The 21,843-nt window shown below is 38.2% G+C and overlaps 1 protein-coding gene across 1 annotated transcript in view; it reads right to left on the minus strand.

The window, feature by feature from the left end:
* Positions 1-723: 723 nt before the first annotated feature.
* LOC127446113 (cadherin-17-like) overlaps positions 724-21,843 on the minus strand; it is a 59,200-nt gene continuing 38,080 nt past the window's right edge. The window contains exons 10-15 of the mRNA XM_051706782.1: positions 18,703-18,944; positions 15,892-16,022; positions 12,481-12,720; positions 2,564-2,680; positions 1,263-1,379; positions 724-1,169 (exon numbers count right to left, since the gene is read on the minus strand). Of these exons, the coding sequence (XP_051562742.1) occupies positions 1,069-1,169; positions 1,263-1,379; positions 2,564-2,680; positions 12,481-12,720; positions 15,892-16,022; positions 18,703-18,944 (948 nt within the window). The 3' untranslated portion in view covers positions 724-1,068. The remainder of the gene's footprint in view (positions 1,170-1,262; positions 1,380-2,563; positions 2,681-12,480; positions 12,721-15,891; positions 16,023-18,702; positions 18,945-21,843) is intronic.

Genomic DNA, 21,843 nt, shown 5'->3' on the forward strand with positions numbered 1-21,843 from the left:
GCACGGCGTCTTACTCTGATGAGAACGCCGGCTCTGCTTCCCCTTTTCCTCCTGCGTTTCCGCGTCTGGACTGCCCAGACAAAGGGCTCCGCTTGCGTGTTTGTAAACAACAGGTCGGCATTGAGGAATTTGAAGTCCGGTTTACGGTGTGAAATTGCTGAACCAATGTCTAAAAGTGTTTGTCTGTCGTAGACAATAAGGCAGACAACATCCAAGACAAAAAACATAAGAATTTTGAACAAAACAAACAAAACACTACCATGTTGTGTCGGAGCTCGCAACGCAGCAGCCATACTCTGCGCCATCCTGAGTCCTTACCATATAGTCTAGAGATGAGTAGAAGTTTGAAGAAGCGCTTGCTTCATGGTTATCGGGGCTGCATGGTGAGGTGAGAATGAGAAAGGATTCGGGACCGGGTTCACTTGCAGAGATAGCCTCGTGCAGGGAACAGTTCTGGAGTATGGGATATTAGAATGGTAGAAAGGAGGGTGATAAAGTGAAGAGGGGAATGAGTCTAGAGCGGGGTTCTCCGGTTTTTAACGCGTTAACTTCGACAGCTCTAATATATATATTTATTTACAGTACAGACATACAGACAGATGACAGATAGATAGATAGATAGATAGATAGATAGATAGATAGATACCAAATAGAGCTTGTTTTCTCATTGTCTTTATTGCAGTTGATTAAAATTGATCATACAATGCAGAGAGGGGGGGAAAATGTAATTATCTATCCAAATAATTAAATCACCACTAAATATAAGTCTATAATTGCAAAATTGATGAGGTAACTACATTAAAAACAAATAAATAACATAAAAATATATTATGTAGACAGAAGTTATGTATGCCTCTTTAAACCATATCTCAGTGGTATTCTAAAAAACTGATACTTAAATACTGCTCTTAGACATTTTCACTTTTCACTAAAACCACTAATACCAAAAACATGCTGTATCAAAAGTCAGCTAAATATATAAAGCATTTAATATTTAAACTAAGAGAAATCCCTCAATAAGTTGATGGTTACCTTTAAGAATACAGTGATCAAGTGGTCTAGAAAGAATTACAGAGATACATTAAGTGGCTCTCTTTCTTGGCAGGCTTTGTTTGGTTGTGTAGGATTCTGGTAGGACAGTCTCACAAATGTAACAATCAGTATAACGCCTGTAAACAGGAACATAAAAAGCAAATTGTGTTGCCTACTTCCTTTTCTAATCATTTCAGGATGGTTTGAATGAAGCTGTGCACACATCTCACCTATAACACCCAGAGTTCCCAGCAGAATGCCTATTGCTGATTGAATAGTGGGCATTCCCTGAAGCTGTTTTGCTGCCGTTCTACAGTTCCCCCTCACGTTGCATGGGCAAACTGTCACTGTGAGAGAGACAATGACTTTTCAGCTCTGTTTAAATGCATTAGACGGGCAATGGTTACAGCAATGGAAATACATATTTATGGACCACTAGCTGAAGGTAATAGCTTTGGTGAGGTCTCGTGGGAAACTAGTCAGACAAAGTGAGACAGTGACAGGAAGAGAGAGAGAGAGAAGCCATGCACCTGTGGCCAAGCCATGCATCACTGGGACTGTGTGAACACAACATTTCAGAAAAGCAAGTACAGTATAAAGCCAATGCATGTGAGTTAATGTCCAAGCAGACATAAAAACATACACAGAGACACACACACAGGCTTCCACTTCACTATCAATCATTTACCTTCTCTCTTTCTCTATTTTACCCATAAGGTATTTAAGACCATATTACACTACTGCTAGGTCTTACACCTATGCCTATAAAGCAATATTCGTTAAGCAGATGCAATTTTCACCCTGGTGTAAATACTAACATACACTTTGCATTTTGTCCAGTAACATATAATATTAGAAAATGGTATATAATTGAATGACATACAGATACTGTAAATTGTAAATTGTAAAAAGTGGTAATGTGCAATTGTTAAGAAGCTATTTCTATTTGATCTCACTTTATCCCAGATTTTATTTTATTTTTAAAAGAAAAAGAGGGGCAAGTCAATAATAATTTTTGTGGTAATCAATATTATGCCACAAACGCTGTCGATTGAACTTGTTTTGAACACAGAATATTCCTTTAATTGGTTTTAAAATGTATTTTTATGTATCTTGAATTTTCCTTTATGTAAAGCACTCTGAATTGCCAATGTGTATGAAATGTGCTATATAAATAAACTTGCCATGCCTATATTGTTTTACAAAAATCATTTGACCAAAAGTCATTAAGCTTATTTTTGTACTATTTAAAATAACAGCAATGACGTGACTCCCTCTTTTATTATTTAAATGTGGTTAAATTTGTCCTGCATTTTTATGTGTTGGAGAACATTGTGAGCGATCTAAATGTAAAAATGCCATTTGTGACCTACTATGATATTACAGCTTCCGACTGGGCCCATTTAATATTCACTTTCATAAACCACTCTAAGCAATACAATGTATGAATGTAATCAAATGACGGCAGTGCAGTACATCTCAGTTGTTACAAACATGCTCTCTTTTCATTCAGTTGGTCCATGTGTGTTACCTGGCAGATGGATGAATGTGCTTCTGGGAGGAGAGCTGCTGTCTGAGATGGTGAAAGGAACAATATAAACCTCTGGAGGCAGGTATGGGACATTTAAAGATAGGTTGGTGTGAGTGTCTGTGGAAACAATGACATCCATTTACATTTCTGTGGAGGAAATACATACAGTATCTATAAAAAAACAAAACAAAAAAACAAGTAGAACAACAAAAACAATGGAAAACTAAACTGAAAAAAAAAAAAAAAAAATGTTTTGCCAGGTAAAAATTGTGCTTCATGTGGTAGCATCTAAATTAACTGATTTAATTAAAATAACATTTTATATTTAACACAAATAAATAAACCTGAATTCATTAGGTTACGCCAACAGAAATAAGAAATAGAAGTAGAAATAGAAACAAGTAAGGCTCACAATTATAGCCTTACTTATTTCTATTTCTTTAGAAATTATAGAAAATTATAGAAATTGTAGAAATTATAGAAATCTTGGTCACACTTAATTTAACAGTTCATGTTCATTTTACTGTGCATTTATATAATAATTACTGATAAATACTAATCAACTACATGTTTTTGCTGTGACATTATTTTGTAAAGCTGCTTGTACTTACATATTGTTATTGTTTTTTCTGTAATTAAGTGTTTAGTGCAATTAATTGTTGAGTCAAGTATATTAAGTCGTTTTTTTTTTTCTTGGGCTACTATTTGAACTGAACCAATTCATAAATTCATAAAAATATGTTCATAAAATCGTCAAACTATGTGATTTTTTTTTTTTTAACAAAGTCATTGGGGTCTAAAAGGGGTTCACTCTGTTTCATGGTTTGTTTGTTTTTCGTATTACAGAACAGAATATTTGTTACACCGCCTGACATTAATCATATTTTAAAACAAAACAGTTCTCCATGCTTATTTTTTAAAGAAATAACAATAAAAGATTAACAAAGTCTTTCTAGCAAGTCAGTCCACTGGCGGCCATCTTTGGAACACGCTCGGTAGGCTATTTTCAGTTATGACAGTGCAGCTCCTATCTAATTTAATGGGGAAAGACCAAAATCTCAAAAACAGTTGGTCAAGATTACAATCAAAGTACATATTTCAAATCAGCAATAAAATCTGACAATACTGGAATCATAAATTGTGATTCTGTACCTCATATTACGCTAAAAACGCAATTTTCCTGGCTTGTATAGCTAATGCGCATGTGTTCTAGAGTTGACTGATAGATGATTAAAAAAAATAAATAAATAAATAAATAAATAAATAAAAAAAACAGTGTCACATCATTCAGTCAGAAACATAGAAATAGATCCTTAACGCAACACTTTCATGTTACCACATTTACAGTGTACTTCTTTTAGGGGTTTTGCTCTTAATCAGTCATTATATGTTATACTTAGTTTTCTGCCTTGATTAGCAATATTGCATCTTATTTAGTGATAACTATCTATAAGTAGATTTGTTTTATTAGTCATTAAGTACAACATTATTGTTCTTACTAATTATTATTATTTATATTGATCCTTGATTAAGCCAACATCAGGTCAAACAGTTTGCAAGATTTGTTTTTGTTGGGTACTGTTAAGTAATGGGAAAAACTCATGACCAGCTTAATCAGGGTTTGGCTTTGACGCAGAACCAAGAGCTCAGTCCAGTAAACTAGGGGTTGTTATCTGTATCTGCTCAGTGTTATCTGTGGTTCAAGAAGCCCCACTACTTTCCTTTGACACCAATGTCCTTTGATGTCCTAGTCAACAGGGGACAAAAGGATCACAATGACACCAGAACTAAACTAGAACAGGCATATCTCCTGCAGGTAACTCTTGTCAGAGGTGACCAATACGTTTCCCATAGCCTCCAAAACCAAAATAATTCTGATGCAACAATTCAAAGAAATGTAGTATTAATTAAGTATTGCATAATATAGCCATGCCAAATCACATGGGTTATTTTTTACTTATTCGAGGATATTTCTACAGAAGGTGCACAAATAAATTTTTATGAAAAAAGTACAATATTAATGTATCAACAGCATCTAAAACGTAAACCCTTTTATGCATGTACAACTTTAAAGACATACGAATCTTTACAAATCCTCTTAATATTGATCAGATTGGGATTTGCTGGGAACTTTGTGCACCGCTGAGTTTAAAGGGATAGTTCACCCCAAAAATGGTCTTGTCATTTACTCACCCTTATGCCATCCCAGATGTGTGTGACTTTCTTTCATCTGCTGAACTCAAATTAAGATTTTTAGAAGAATTTCTCAGCTCTTTTGGTCCATACAATGCAAGTGAATGGGTGCCAACATTTTGAACCTCAAAAAATCACATAAATCAGCATAAAAGTAATCCATAAGACTCCAGTGGTTAAATCAATGTCTTCAGAAGCGATATGATAGGTGTGAATGAGAAACAGATAATTTTCACACTCTTCTTGTGTTTTTGGTGATTCACATTCTTCATGCATACTGCCCCCTACTGGGCAGGGAGAACAATTTATAGTAAAAAAATGACTTAAATATTCATCTGTTTCTCACACACACCTATCATATCACTTCTTAAGATATGGATTAAAACACTGGAGACATATGGATTACTTTTATGATGCCTTTATGTGCTTTTTGGAGCTTCAAAATTTTGGTACCCATATATACTTGCATTGCATATGGACCTACAGAGCTGAAATCATTTTTTCAGAAAATCTTCATTTGTGTTCTGCAGATGGAAAAAAAGGCATACACATCTGGGATGGCATGAGGGTGAATAAATGATGAGAGAATTTTCATTTTTGGATGAACTATCCCATAAATAGTCAGACACAATATCAAAGCTATATCATAAATTGGTGTTGTATCAGTGTTTATCCAAAGGATGAAAAAAATAAAAAATACATAGAACCACACTTTACATAGAAATATGAATACTAAAGACATGCTGAAAACACAGTACATTACAGTATATTCATGTAAGCTGTGGTTGAGCAGCTATTCCGGTTGTGAGATTAGCTATTTTAAGTTTGTTTATGTAGATTACTTTTAATGCACATACTGTATATTGACATGAGTCAGAAGCAAAGGAAAACACAAACAGATTATAATGGTTTTACTCACTTTGGTTCTTATGGTTATAATGGACTTAATTAGGTTTGCACAGTAATTGAATTAAAGGAGGAAATCCTGCTTTGTAAAACATTATTTGTTTTACACTTTACCTTGATTGCCATTATTGAATTACATCTAATTTTGATTGCAATAACTTGATCACAACTACATCAACCACAGAAGCATAATTATTAAACATATACTGTATGAAGGATTTCCAATTAAAGAGACTACAAGAAAAGAAACCACACCGGTGTTGAGCGAAAAACTGGTGTTCCTATTGATTCTGTTTGCCAGGTGGGAGTCTAAGATGTTATATATCTCCATCAGACATACAAAGAGGAGGATATGCTCTTATTTCATGAGGAGACACACAGAGCAAACCTGCTGAGACACATGTTCAGGGTGAGATATAAATTGGGAACTTCAGACACCATACTATGTCATCCCTCCCTGTGCTTTCAAGAGCAGGTTAAGGTAGATGGGGGGAAAAGGGGGGTGGGGGTAGGGGTGAGAAAGAGAGTGAAGGAAAAGTAGAAAAGGAAAAAAGACAGTTCTATTTGATGGTGATCTGTACAGTGACTCAGACACTACAACTAAGTCAACCTGCTCACTGACATCAGCTTGGCACATTAATGATGCCTAAAGGGAACAGAGCCATAACGCTCATAACATCCAACACAGATCCATATGAAGACACTAGACATAGTGGGCAATTTCCTTCTTTGTACACGCCTTTCCCCAGACATGTACTGTGTGATTCACCAGTTGGCAAGCATTATACCCAATCCAGATGAGGTCTCAATCTAAATAGGCATTTTAGCCACAGGAAAGATTGTTCTTTTCAAATCTCCAATTTTATCCACCTTGACGTCACTGCCAGAGGAGGTCATTATAACCAGGCATATCAGTGTTATTGTGATTATAGGAGATTTGGGACCATTATGGAATTTGTAACTTGATCAATGCTCCTCTAACTTATGTGTATGAAATGAATGACATCCTAAACAGATCTTTAGAGACAGGTCACTTAGTTATTGTGTGGCAGGGCAGATTTTTGTCACCTCATACCAGGGTCATTTCTAGGTGTAGGCAAACTAGGTGGTTGCCTAGGGCTCCACCAGCTGGAGGGCACCAATGAAGAGGCCGACGCGACCCCCCACTCCACCTCCCCCCAATAGGGATCTCGTTTAGGTCATCAAAATGCAGTGGCATGCAGTGCATAAACATGGTACCCCTTCAATCCATAACAAATCTTTAAGGCTGCTTTCTCTGCCTGTGGCTGGACATGTCTCACTTTTCATTGTAGCTTCAGGTAGACACAGAAACACAGCTGCAGGAAGGGAAACTTTCCTGATTTGGGTTCAAAGCACAACACATTCTCCTCAGAACTCTGAAGGTGCAAATTTCTGACACCCAACCCCCAAGTTTAATAAATACAGTGAATATAAAAAGTCTATACACCCCTGTTAAAACAGCAGGTTTTTGTGTTGTAAAAAATGAAACAAAGATAAATCATATAAGACTTTTTGCAGCTTTAATATAAAAATTACAGCCTATGCAATGACACTGAAAACCAAAGTGACACATTCAGAGAAAAAAAAAAAACTTAGAATAACTTAACTGCATAAGTGTGCACACCCTTTTATAATTGGGTATGTGTCTGTGTTCAGAATCAACCAATCGTCAAGCTCATGTGAAATAGTATGCACCTGTCTTCACCTGAAGTGACTCCAATAAATCTCAGATGTTCTTGTAGGATTTTATGACATCTTCTTGGCATCTACAACAGCCATGGGCCACAAAGAGCTTACAAAGCATCAACGGGATCTCATTGTTGAAAGGTATCGCTCAGGTGAGGGCTACTAATTTTTTTCCAAGGCATTAGATATACCATGGAACACAGTGAAGACAGTCACCAACAAGTGGAGAAAGTATGGCACAACAGTGACATTATCAAGAACAGGATATCCCTACATAATTGATGAAGACAAAGAGAAACTGGTCAGGGAGGCTGTCAAGAGGCCTACAGCAACATTAAAGGAGCTGCAGCTCTTTCTGGCAAGTACTGGTTACTCCCTACATGTGACAACTATCTCCCATATTCTTCATCTGTCTGGGCTATGGGGCAGGGTGGCAAGACGCAAGCCTTTTCTGATGAAAAAAACATATATATCCAGTCTCCCAAAACCATGTGGATAAATGTGTTATTGTCTGATGAGACCAAGATTGAACTTTTTGCCCAAAATTGTAAAAGGTATGCTTGGCGCAAAAACAACACAGCACATCAGCAAAAGAACACCATACCCACAGTGAAGCATGGTGGTGGCAGCATCATGCTTTTGGGCTGCTATTCTTCAGCTGGAACTGGGGCTTTAGTGAAGGTGGAGAGAATTATGAATAGCTCCAAGTACCAGTCAGTTTTGGCACAGAACATTCTGGTGTCTGCTAGAAAGCTGAAAATGAAGAGATCTTTCACCTTTCAGCATGAGAATGTTCCGAAGCACACATCCAAATCAACATAAGAATGGCTTCAGCAAAAAAAGATTAATGTTTTGGAATGGCCCAGCCAGAGCTCAGGCCTGAATCCTATAGAAATTCTGTGGGGGAACCTGAAAAGGGCCGTACACAGGAGATGTCCTCGCAATTTGACAGTTCTGGTATGTTTTTGCAAAGAAGAGTGGGTAAATATCAAAGTCATAAAAAGTCATTATCCTTATCCAAACAGAATAAGTGCTGTAATAAAATCAAAGGGTGCTTCAACTAAGTATTAGTTCAGGGATGTGCACACTTATGCAGTTAGGTTATTCTAATTTTATTTATTTTTTTCCCTGAAATGTGTCACTTTGGTTCCCAATCTGTCACTCACTCGATGTTGTGTCGATGTAGTGACACTAGGGGTCACTCTTGGGAGCCCGAGACACCTCTGGTCTTTGATAAAAGGCCAATGAAAATTGGCGAGTGGTATTTGCATGCCACTCCCCCGGACATACGGGTATAAAAGGAGCTGGTATGCAACCATTCATTCAGAATTTTCTCTTCAGAGCCGAACGGTCATGCTCATTGAGCTGAATACTACTGTTCATTCACCTCTGCTGGATCTGACGGTGCATTTCTCCCTCCTCTGCACTGGTGCACTGCAGAGAATGCCCCTGGGAGTATATTTTCTGAAAGAGCTTTTTTCCCCTCTAAAAGTGTATATATTTCTCTAAAAGAGCGCACACACGGAACGTCTTTTTAAAGACGCATCTTTTTAAAGATGCCTTTCCGATTGTGTGTTATTCCTGGTTGCGGTCGTTATCTCTCAACTTCAGATGGTCAGAATCGCTGTCTTTCGTGTCTGGGCATGACCCACATGGAGGCTGCATTTGTGAATGGTTCATGTTCTCACTGCGAGAACATGACCATGGCAACGTTGCGGTCGTTGCATTCTCTGCAGTGCACCCCAGCGGCTCCCCGCCTCTGTCCTTCTACCTATGGGTATGAGGCCAGCGCGGCTAGCAGTGGGGGTGATTTGGGGACCCCAATGGGATTGTCTCCGCCGGGTGTCCCCCCGCGGACCTCCCATTCCCCAGCAGGTAGATAGAGGCCAATTGTGAAAGCACTAATTAGGAATAGCTCAACAGGTACAGCATGGCGCTAGCAATGCCAAGGTCATGGCTTCGATTTCCAGGGAAAACACATGCTGATAAACGTATACCTTGAATGCAATGTACTGTAGAGTGAAGTTTGAAATTCTGATTCCACATCGAAAATGTGTTATTCAGAATCTAATTTAAACCTTGAAATGAAAAACGTTTTAGGATTTTGTCAAATTTAAAACACAAACAAAAATGTTATGAAGTAAAATAAAGAATATTTATAGATAATGCACTATTTGCAGGCCATGAATCAAAAGGAAAAATTGTGACATTGACCATGTTAAAGGAATAGTTCACCCAAAAATGAAACTTTTCTCATCATTTACTCACCCTCATGTCATCCCAGATGTGTATGACTTTCTTTCTTCAGCAGAACACAAAGATGATTGGAAGAATATTTCAGCTCTGTAGGTCCATAAAATACAAGTGAATGGGTGCAATATTTTTGAAGCGCCAAAAAGCACATATTACTATCATAAAAGAAATCCATTTGACTCCAGTGAATTAATGTCTTCTGAAGCGAAACGCTAGCTGTGTGTAAGAAAGAGATCAAGATTTAAAACTTTTTTACTAAAAAAAGTAAAAAAGTTTTTACTTGTTGATGAGGGTGGAGTTCAAACTGCCTCTCCTGTGACGTAAGTGCAAAAGCCACCTCTGCATAGATATTCATACGCAGATACAGTGCATCCGGAAAGTATTCACAGCGCTTCACTTTTTCCACATTTTATTATGTTACAGCCTTATTCCAAAATGGATTAAATTCATTATTTTCCTCAAAATTCTACAAACAATACCCCATAATGACAACGTGAAAGAAGTTTGTTTGAAATCTTTGCAAATTTATTAAAAATAAAAAACGAAAAAAATCACATGTACATAAGTATTCACAGCCTTTGCCATGACACTCAAAATTGAGCTCAGGTGCATCCTGTTTCCACTGATCATCCTTGAGATGTTTCTACAACTTGATTGGAGTCCACCTGTGATAAATTCAGTTGATTGGACATGATTTGGAAAGGCACACACCTGTCTATATAAGGTCCCACAGTTAACAGTGCATGTCAGAGCACAAACCAAGCCATGAAGTCCAAGGAATTGTCTGTAGACCTCCGAGACAGGATTGTATCAAGGCACAGATCAGGGGAAGGGTACAGAAAAATTTCTGCAGCATTGAAGGTCCCAATGAGCACAGTGGCCTCCATCATCCGTAAATGGAAGAAGTTTGGAACCACCAGGACTCTTCCTAGATCTGGCCGCCTGGCCAAACTGAGCGATCGGGGGAGAAGGGCCTTAGTCAGGGAGGTGACCAAGAACCCGATGGTCACTCTGACAGAGCTCCAGCATTTCTCTGTGGAGAGAGGAGAACCTTCCAGAAGAACAACCATCTCTGCAGCACTCCACCAATCAGGCCTGTATGGTAGAGTTGCCAAACGGAAGCCACTCCTCGGTAAAAGGCACATGACAGCCCACCTGGAGTTTGCCAAAAGGCACCTGAAGGACTCTCAGACCATGAGAAACAAAGATTGAACTCTTTGGCCTGAATGGCCAGCGTCATGCCTGGAGGAAACCAGGCACTGCTCATCACCTGGCCAATACCATCCCTACAGTGAAGCATGGTGGTGGCAGACTAGTCAGGATCGAGGGAAAGATGAATGCAGCAATGTACAGAGACATCCTTGATGAAAACCTGCTCCAGAGCGCTCTGGACCTCAGACTAGGGCGAAGGTTCATCTTCCAACAGGACAACGACCCTAAGCACACAGCCAAGATAACAAAGGAGTGGCTCCGGGACAACTCTGTGAATGTCCTTGAGTAGCCCAGCCAGAGTCCAGACTTGAACTCGATTGAACATCTCTGGAGAGATCTGAAAATGGCTGTGCACCGACGCTCCCCATCCAACCTGATGGAGCTTGAGAGGTCCTGCAAAGAAGAATGCGAGAAACTGCCCAAAAATAGGTGTGCCAAGCTTGTAGCATCATACTCAAAAAGACTTGAGGCTGTAATTGGTGCCAAAGGTGCTTCAACAAAGTATTGAGCAAAGGCTGTGAATACTTATGTACATGTGTTTTTTTTTTTTTTTCATTTTTTATTATTTTTTTTTTTTTAATAAATTTGCAAAGATTTCAAACAAACTTCTTTCACATTGTCATTATGGGATATTGTTTGTATAATTTTGAGGAAAATAATTAAATTAATCCATTTTGGAATAAGGCTGTAACATAACAAAATGTGGAAAAAGTGAAGCGCTGTGAATACTTTCCGGATGCACTGTACCTTATTAGCAGCTGTTCCCATAGACCGCTATACTGTTTCCACACAAAAGCAGCTAATGCAGCAGTCTGAGCAAGGATCTCATTCTGAGGCATCTCCTCCATTCACATATCCAAACCAGCCAAATGAGGCATCTACAGTGTATATATGAATATACTCTGTTGTAAACAACACTGCGCTTCCGTACTTTTTGTATTTCACAAGTCGGTTCTCGTATGAAATTGCCAATGCGCTTATATCATGCGAGAGACTGTGTAACCTTGACCCTTGTGAATTTTTGGTTTAAAAAAAAGTTTTAAATATTGATCTATTCCTTACACACCTAGCGTTTAGCTTCTGAAGACATTAATGAATCCAATGGCTTTATGTGATTTTTGGAGCTTAAAAAATTTGGCACCCTTTCACTTGGATTTTATGGACCTACACAGCTGAAATATTCATCCAAATATCTTCATTTGTGTTCTGCTGAAGAAAGACAGTCATACACATTTGGTATGGCATTAGGTTGAGTAAATGATGAGAGAATTTTCATTTTTGGGAGAACTATTCCTTTACCTCTTTTGTGCAAAGGACAGATTACCTTGTTTGCACTGAAGCACAAAAGATGCTCTTTAGAACATTCTCAAATAATTCTGGAATAAAATCATCAGGTTTTGCACAAATTTGTGGAGTCCATGCCAGCTCAAATGTATGCTGTCATTAAAGCAAAATGGTTAAACAGCAAATGCTAAATTCTCAAATGTTAATTTTTAAATTCAAATTTTCACTCAAACTGTTATGCTGATAATACAAGTTGAATTAGAAAAATAAAAAAACATTTCACACAGGGACTTAGACTTTTGAACAACCTTGTAAGTTGCTAAAAGTCTGCCAAGTGCATAAATGTAAATGAACAGACAGACCATTGATTGGAGTGAGCTTCCAGTTGCAGCGGACGCTGGCATCACTGCGAAGGGAGAAGTTGAGTCTTCCTCCATGCTGGGGGCCATCGCTGTCCCGAGAAGCCAGAACAAGAGCTTGATCATCCCAGCGTGGTGTGCAAAGGTACTTCCAGGAGTAATCACCCACCAGAACTGGACTATTATCATTCACATCCAGAATATGCACCGTCACCAGTGTGGAGGCTGACAAGGAGGAATTACCTGGAAGACAAAATTGGCAGCGCAAAACAGCATTGTGACATTTTCTTTACTGTTAAAAGTGGTAACATGCAGTTGTTCCAATAAGGGGTTATTACTTGATCTAACCAATAAAAATTACTTTCCTTGGTCTAACTTCATGTATTGTTGGTTGATTTAGTCATATTAAATAATATTTTTAAATATTTTGACCATATATATATATATATATATATATATATATATATATATATATATATATATATATTATTTATTTTTATTTTTTTACAGTGTTCTTGAACTGTATTTTATAGTGCGTGTGGAAAGTTTGGAGGGTGTTTACAACCAAAAAAACTCACATGTGCCAAACCACAAAAGCCTCTTAATATTGTGGATAGAGCCATGCATTATTGACATTTAGAAAGAAAGATGAAACTCTAGCCAGTGCTCAGTGGACTTATTGTTCTGCACTGACTGATGGTGCAGTAAAGCTGGATAAAATGACTGTTCCTCTTTCAGGCTGCATCTCCAATCTCTTCAAGGCACATGTAGATGTTTTAAAGCAGACATTAACCTGATGCTAAATATTGGGCAGAGACTGAATTAAAGGCTGTGTACATGCGCTGTGGTGGTGGAGACAGGATCTGTTCCTCTTGTTATATCATATATGGATCATATTTGACCTCATATCTGTCACAGTGACAGCACATTGGAAATTAAAAAAAGCAGTTTACAATCAGAGTTTACGTAATTTCTTCGTAAAAAAGTTAATATCAAACAACAGCTGCTGCGGGTCAATTGGCTCTAATAGAGCAGACGTGATAACAATGAAGGTGACCCATGAATTATCATCATTTATGTAAAATCCTGTGTTTTTCCTGATGCAACAATCTGGTGGAAATTTAAAGAAGCCCCACTCTCCAATATTCTGTGGGAAACGGGGCGTTCTAACCCCATTTGAGCGAAGTGCCCATAGACAGCGGTTCTTTTCCGGGCAACCAAAAGAACCAGGAAAGGGCAGGGTGGAGCGTTTGTTTGTAAACAGTAACTTCATTTATTAATGTATTCTGAAGCGAAACACTAGGTGTTTGTAAGAAATAGATCAATATTTAAAACTTTTTTTTTTTTACTAAAAATTTTCACTTCAAGTGTAAGTGTGAAAGCCTCCTCTGCATAGATATTCATATGTAGATCCCTGTGGCAGCGGGGGTGTGGTCGAGCGTCCGTCGGGAGAGGGAGAGCAGTAAGGGTGCATACACCTGAGCCAAATTATGACTAACACCTGTCTCTAATTGTAGTGAGATTGGGGAGAGCAGCATAAAAGGACCATGCCAGTGCCAGATCGAGAGAGAGAGACTTGGTCAAGAGCCTTACTGTGAAGCTGATGAGTTAGTGTGAAGCTGATGAGTTAGTGTGAAGCTGATGTGTTAGTGTGAAGCTGATGTGTTAGTGTGAAGCTGATGTGTTATTGTGAAGCTGTAAACCAGAGAAGTGGTCAATTAAAAGTTCCCTACCTGTGTTTGATGAATCCAGTTCCTGGTGTCCTTCCTTGTTACAATCCCTTATTAGCAGCTGTTTCTATGGACCACAATACTGTTTTGACACAAAAGCAGCTGCTGCAGCAGTCTGAGCAAGGAGCTCAGTCTGAGGCATCTGCTCCACTTACTCACTTGCATTCAAACCGATGTTGACGTATCCAAACCAGCCGAATGATGCATCTATGCATGATTATCTATGCTCCTCTGTTGACAGAACACTGCGCTTCCATTTTTTTTTCATATTTCATGAACTTGTCAACGCGTGACCTCGACGCGTTGACATTAGAAAATTTGCCACCCATTCACTTACATTTTATGGACCTACAGAGCTGAAATATTCTTCTAAAAATCTTAATTTGTGTTCTGCTGAAGAAAGATAGTCATACACATCTGGGATGACATGAGGGTGAGTGAATTTTGAAAGAATTTTCATTTTTAGGTGAACCAATCCTTTAAAATCAGGTACTGACTGCGACCAAATGAATGGATCATTGAAGAAGAAATGGAGGGTTACTGGCCGAGTTGAAGGCCAGACCTTAACCTTATTAAAATGCTATAAGGTCACTTGAAGCAGGCAGTACATGTAAAAAAGCCATCAAACATCACACAATTGAAGAACTGTATAGGAGAATGTATACAAAATTCTCTACCTTTTTTATCCTGATAATTTCAGATCTTCAGATACTAACTTGCATTTTTTTTTTCTCAATAAATAATTGTAAATATATCATTTGCTATCCAAATTAAATTACCAAATCATTGTTTTTGAAATGTTTTTGAAATATCCAATCAAGCAAATATGATGAATAAAAAAAATAAAAAAATAAAAAATAAAATAAATAAATAAATGTCATGCATAATTTCATTCCCACAGTACAGTAATTCTCTTGTTTTTATCTCTCTCTCTGCAGTCCACAGCAAAACACTATTACTTGAAGGTCAGGAGCTCTCAGATACAGAAGTATATGAATTATTTTTTTCTCTTTCATCTATAGTTTCTTCATTTCTCTCTCCTCTTATTTTCGACCCTCCTCTAACACTCAAGACCACGTATGACGGGGGTTGTGAGTCACACCTTGTTCTCGTCTCATCTCTCTCCCCCCTTTTGCATCCGTAAACATATGTGACTGAGCATTCTGGATTGGACTGATTTCTCATCTGAGCGCCCTGATGAGAGCAGAAGGTAAAAGAAGGGTGAACTCACCTTCACACCTCAAGTCTTTGATCTGCTTCCTATCTTCAGAGTGCAGAGGAATGATGTAAAATTCAATACCACACACAGATACACATCTGCCCATTCCCTCACTACCCCCAACACTTCAGCTGGTGACTCATTCACTGCTAGTTACAATATGTAAAATTTCTCTCACTGTGTGTGGATGTGGCCCAGAATTTTCAATGAGGTTTGATACTTAACAAAACCTGTCACTGAATTTTGAAATGTCAAGTGTCTTGGTAGCACTGATGATTTGGAAAAAAAGAGAACAATTTTCCCAGATGTCTCACATTGATAGCCTCACCCTCTCTGTAATTTAGTTTTTCTTGTATTGCTCTGTATAATAACTTCAGTTTGATGGGCATATTTATTCAAACAACATGTATTGACAGCCCTCCACATTGAATGCACTGTATGATGAGGAGGTAAAACATCTCTTACGCCCATCTTCAGCCACCACCTCCATGGTGTAGGTGCTGTTCTCCTCTCTGTCCAAAGCCTGGACTGTCTTTAGCTCTCCAGAATACTTCCCAATGGAGAAATATTTCTTAGTGTCTCCTCTCAGTGAATACCTGATGAAAATAAAAGCGAGAGTTCATTATAAATCAGGTGGTTAATTATTGGCCCAAGTCAAAAGAGCCCAACTCAATGTGTCTATGCTATTCTGGTCTCTAGATACACTATATTGCCAAAAGTATTCGCTCATCTGCCTTTAGACGCATATGAACTTAAGTGACATCCCATTCTTAATCCATAGGGTTTAATATGATGTCGGCCCACCCTTTGCAGCTATAACAGCTTCAACTCTTCTGGGAAGGCTTTCCACAAGGTTTAGGAGTGTGTTTATGGGAATTTTTGACCATTCTTCCAGAAGCGCATTTGTGAGGTCAGACACTAATGTTGGACGAGAAGGCCTGGTTCGCAGTCTTCACTCTAATTCAACCCAAAGGTGCTCTGTCGGGTTGAGGTCAGGACTCTGTGCAGGCCAGTCAAGTTCTTCCACACCAAACTCACTCATCCATGTCTTTATGGACCTTGCTTCGTGCACTGGTGCGCAGTCATGTTGGAACAGGAAGGGGCCATCCCCAAACTGTTCCCACAAAGTTGGGAGCATGGAATTGTCCAAAATCTCTTGGTATGCTGAAGCATTCAGAGTTCCTTTCACTGGAAGTAAGGGGCCAAGCCCAGCTCCTGAAAAACAACCCCACACCATAATCCCCCCTCCACCAAACTTCACAGTTGGCACAATGCAGTCAGACAAGTACTGTTCTCCTGGCAACTGCCAAACCCAGACTCGTCCATCAGATTGCCAGATGGAGAAGCGTGATTCGTCACTCCAGAGAACACGTCTCCACTGCTCTAGAGTCCAGTGGCGGCGTGCTTTACACCACTGCGTCCGACGCTTTGCATTGCACTTGGTGATGTATGGCTTGGATGCAGCTGCTCGGCCATGGAAACCCATTCCATGAAGCTCTCTACACACTGTTCTTGAGCTAATCTGAAGGCCACATGAACTTTGGAGGTCTGTAGCGATTGACTCTGCAGAAAGTTGGCGACCTCTGTGCACTATGCGCCTCAGCATCCGCTGACCCCGCTCTGTCATTTTACGTGGCCTACCACTTCGTGGCTGAGTTGCTGTCATTCCCAATCGCTTCCACTTTGTTGTAATACCACTGACAGTTGACTGTGGAATATTTAGTAGCGAGGAAATTTCACGACTGGACTTGTTGCACAGGTGGCATCCTATCACAGTACCACACTGGAATTCACTGAGCTCCTGAGAGCGGCCCATTCTTTCACAAATGTTTGTAGAAGCAGTCTGCATGCCTAGGTGCTTCATTTTATACACCTGTGGCCATGAAAGTGATTGGAACACCTGAATTCAATTATTTGGATGGGTGAGCGAATACTTTTGGCAATATAGTGTATGTGGGATATTTTTTTTTTTCCCATTTTATCATCCACAAGGTGAAAATGTTAAGTCTGATTGCTTAAAACATACCTATTCTGAACAAGCTGCACAATTTAAAGTTTCAATCATGTCAGTGGTTGCTTATACTTTTCAAAAGTGGGGAAGCACAGATTATTATTTTTGGTGTCTGCAACATTGCTCACCAAAGTTGCTCAAACTATAACTCAGACGGAAAGTTCTTAAAGAAAATAATTAACTAAGCTTAAAACATCTTTGTCTGTGTGTGTATCTCCATGTCATCAAACACTACGCCTGACAGTGGTGATTTTTCATTTCATATGCTGTCAATCACGTACATGACCATTTAATTTTATGGGCTATTGTAGCGAAGCCATGCCCATTTACAGGCTCATCCAATCATCTTACAGAGAAGCTCGACTTTCAGAAAAATACATTGATTGAAAGCCCAATATCCAATAAGCAGTCAGATGCATATCTATTGCAAATAGCACTCACGAAGCTCCCACAGACCCCAAGCACATCGTCCAGGCAAGACCCAAGATGCCATGTTTAGAGCCACTTGTAGTATCCACATCGATCTTTTGCACAGTTAATTTGAATAATTCTGATTTTGAAGCATGGCTTCAATATGGCTTTATGGGCTACATGTCCGCTGTCTTCTATGGACATATTTATGTAGAAAAAAACTCAGATTTCATTATTTGAATGAACATTGCAATTGTGATGTGCAGTATTTTACACTTTTATTTGCTAAGATAATAAAATGCACAAAGAGGAAAATTGTATTTATATAGATTATTTGTAAATGTTTTAAACTCGTGATTTAAATGTTAGGGGAAGCCATGCTTCCCATGTAGTCTTAAAACATCGCCACTGATTTATGTCTGTAGCACAAACGGTGCAGGATGAGAATTATTTTATACTCATGTTAGGGGCTTGTTCAAATCCCTTGCCTTAAGTATTAGCACCTCTATTATGCATAACACAGGCACTGTGAAATACTGATTCTTTTCTCTTCTCTTAATAACTTGCATCAGAATTTCACGTTTCTTTAGAATTTGTTTACTTTATGTGATTTAGGGATAAGGTCTGACTTGTTGTTTGTAACAGAAAGGCTTGACCATAAAATTTAGTTTACAATCAATCTTTCCTACAAGCCCCTCTCTGGCTGCTCCTAAACATAACAATGGAGAAAAATGGGGAAGCTGGAAGAGGAGTTACGGAATAATTGTTGGAGGGAGTGAACCACTGTTTAGATACAGTATCATTTGTATTGTGATTTGGTGGAATGGATATAAATGAGTGAAACCTCAGCTTGCCTGATTGGATGAGAGTCAGGGTCATAACCCCTGATTGTGGCAATAACACGTCCTGGTTCCTCCCCTTCTCTGACGGTGACTTCATAGTGGCTTTTAGACAAAACGGGACCTTCGTTGATGTCATCTATGAAAATAGTGACAGTCGCTGTGGATGCTGGTCCATACCTGCCTCGCACCAGAGCAACTGGATTCTGAGCACAAAGTACCAGAATGTACTCACTCTCCCGCTCAAAGTCCAGCACCTACACACAAATTACCAGAAAATACACTGTTAATACATTACTTATACAGTTTAGTGTGGCCTTTGATAAGCACAAGCTTTTTTTTTTTTTCTTTTTCTTTTGCATGCTTATGGGATTATTTCAAGAGAAGATAATGGTATGCTGTAATTAACCAAATAAAACAATAAAGGAAAAAATACAGAGTGTTCTCTTAATAAGTGATATATACTAGTATATCAGAGTCCTGGACAAAATTACACAATCTGTGAGTGTCTCACTAGTCATCACAATGCGTCAAACTACATTTCTGAAGGTAAGAGGAGTTTAAATCTGGATGATTTAGGTTCTCAGTGACCCAATGTGTGCTCTGATGTCATTCATCAGACTGAAGGCCAGATGTTGCTCTAGATGTGCACAACATACTGACGATACTCTGCCTGTATGTCACACACTAGGCTGTCTTCCAGGAACACAAAGCTGTTGCTGTAATACAAAAGGTAACAGAATGCATATAGGTGTCGATTTGGGAGTGGACAGTGAGGACATGTCCTTACCAATGTCAAAATGCCCTGTCACCAATAATTGTAATTAACTTGATTTTAACATATTTTTTGAATTGTCTGTGATTTGATTTAATTCAAAACTATCTCATTTAAGTTAATTCTCAACACGTCTTTACATGTCAGTTGTTGAGGCAAGCCACTGATACTGGAAGTTGTTGCTCTATTTATCTGTCTGGACTAATATGACAGACTGCTGCCAGGAACACATAGTGATAAACATTAATATGACATTCATTGACAGTTTTGCTTCAGTTACAGTTCATTATTTTTCTTACGTTTTGCAACCACATTGCTTTACAAATTCTAATTCTGCTGCAAACCTCATAGCTAGGCAGAAGTAATTTACAAATTAAGCATTTACATGCGTCATTCAAACAGCATGTGTATGTTTTTTCATTCAGGATCATAGTAGCTGAACAGATAGCACAACAGTGTCACATAATAATAGTTTTTCATAATGCTTTAATGAGCTTCTGGACATAATGTTTTGAAGTAATTTATTAGATGCAAGATGTGTTAATACAAATTCAAACCACATTGTCACAAATGCACCTAAACCAATCTGTGGTTTACTATGACCATAAAAGACCTTATTGAGCTCATATTCATTACATATTAATATTTTTTTATTAGTATCACTAGTTGCAATGCCAGAACTGGGTCTTAAGTTTTAAAGTTTATGATTTATGTTTGTTGAAAAATCAAAAACAGCAAAAATCATCCCTAACAATATTGAGAATTGATGCCCATGCTAAATCAGTGTTTATGTTGCCAGACATAAAAAAATACACTGGCCTAATTCAGTGATCAAGATACAGAGAGAGACAAAGAGACAGGGAGAGGGAGAGCGAAAATGACTAATGCCACTGGCTGGAAGTGAACAGCATTGCTGTGCAGCATTGCAATATTAACTCCAAATTCAATTATTTTAATTGATCAAGTCATTAAATTCACTTGTATCTTTACAAGAAGCCAGCATTCTGATCAGACTCTGAATTCCTTTTAAAATAATGTACTTCTGTAAACATAACAGAAAGCTTTGTGCCTTTCCCATGCTCCACACAGTTGTATGGGTTCAGCATACCTGTTGCCCTGCACAAGAAATGAACTATCCTCAATTCCTCAGCCAATCATCCCCTGCATAAAATCTAAAACAAAAAGATTGTTTATAGCTCCTGACAACTGTAACAACATCAGCCCACCATTCTAACAAGTTTCAAGGCAACAGAAAATTACATTTGTCACTGTTGTTTACTAAAAACAGTCCTTCTACTGGGGAACTGAAATATACAGAATACATCTGGCCTCAAGGCTGGATTGTCCATGGTGCAAGCATGACACAGTGTAATTAGCCACTGTTAATTAAGAATACAATTACTTAATTACTAAGCCACCCAGTAACAACAGTTGTGTGGAGGGAATTCTTTTTGTGTGTATACAGAGAACAGAGATACATAATGCCAAACAGGTGGTTCCTTCAGTAAATATCAGGATTCATAAACCCTCAGAATAAATGTCATAGCCTCCCAGCTTGCAATCTGATGAAAAGCTATTACAGAAAAAAATGCCAGAAGCTGACCAAACTGTTGTCAACTGTAACACTATTGAATGGTTGTCAATCAAAGACAAGGAGTCAAATATCAAGGAGAATCAATGACACTAATCATGGGTTTGTGATGACCCAGTCGAGGAACAACTGCATAACCTAACGAGAATGTTGGTCACAGATCAGGCCTTGAGCCCTGGCTGAATGGGTTGCTAAAGAATTACTTATCTGTTTGTTTGCATGCGATGGGACCCCCCCCCAAAAAAAATATTCACACACTTAAGAAACATTTATAGTAAAACTGTATTAAGTTTATTTATTTATTTTTTTCAAGGACTCCCAAATATGATTATACCCTTGCGAGAGACCCTCTTTCTAAAATATTATGCTACAATGAAACAATGTTGTTTCCAAAAACAAAATTATTAGATTTTATTAAGCATTTAACTTAAAAGAATTATTTCAGTTACTACAGATAATTAAAATATTACCTGGAAAATATTTCTATTCAAATATTAGAGCAGGGTTACAGTAAATGTATAAATTTGCAGGGGAAATTAAAGGAAAGCTTATAGAGAATATTGTCATTTAACCAGTGAGCAAGCTAAAATAAACAGTGGTGATGAAAAACTCTTTAGAAAGATAACAAGGCAGGACAGATGAAAAGAAAAATCACAAAACTATTTGCAGATTAGATTTTTTTTTATTGCTAAATGTTAGGTCAATATAGATTCAAATAGATTCAATAAGTAATTGAGGGGTTATATGATGGAACAGAATGCTTCTATGATGAAATTATAGGGTTTAATAA

Source organism: Myxocyprinus asiaticus, chromosome 1, assembly GCF_019703515.2.
Source record: "Myxocyprinus asiaticus isolate MX2 ecotype Aquarium Trade chromosome 1, UBuf_Myxa_2, whole genome shotgun sequence".
Classification (NCBI taxonomy): Eukaryota; Metazoa; Chordata; class Actinopteri; order Cypriniformes; family Catostomidae; genus Myxocyprinus; species Myxocyprinus asiaticus.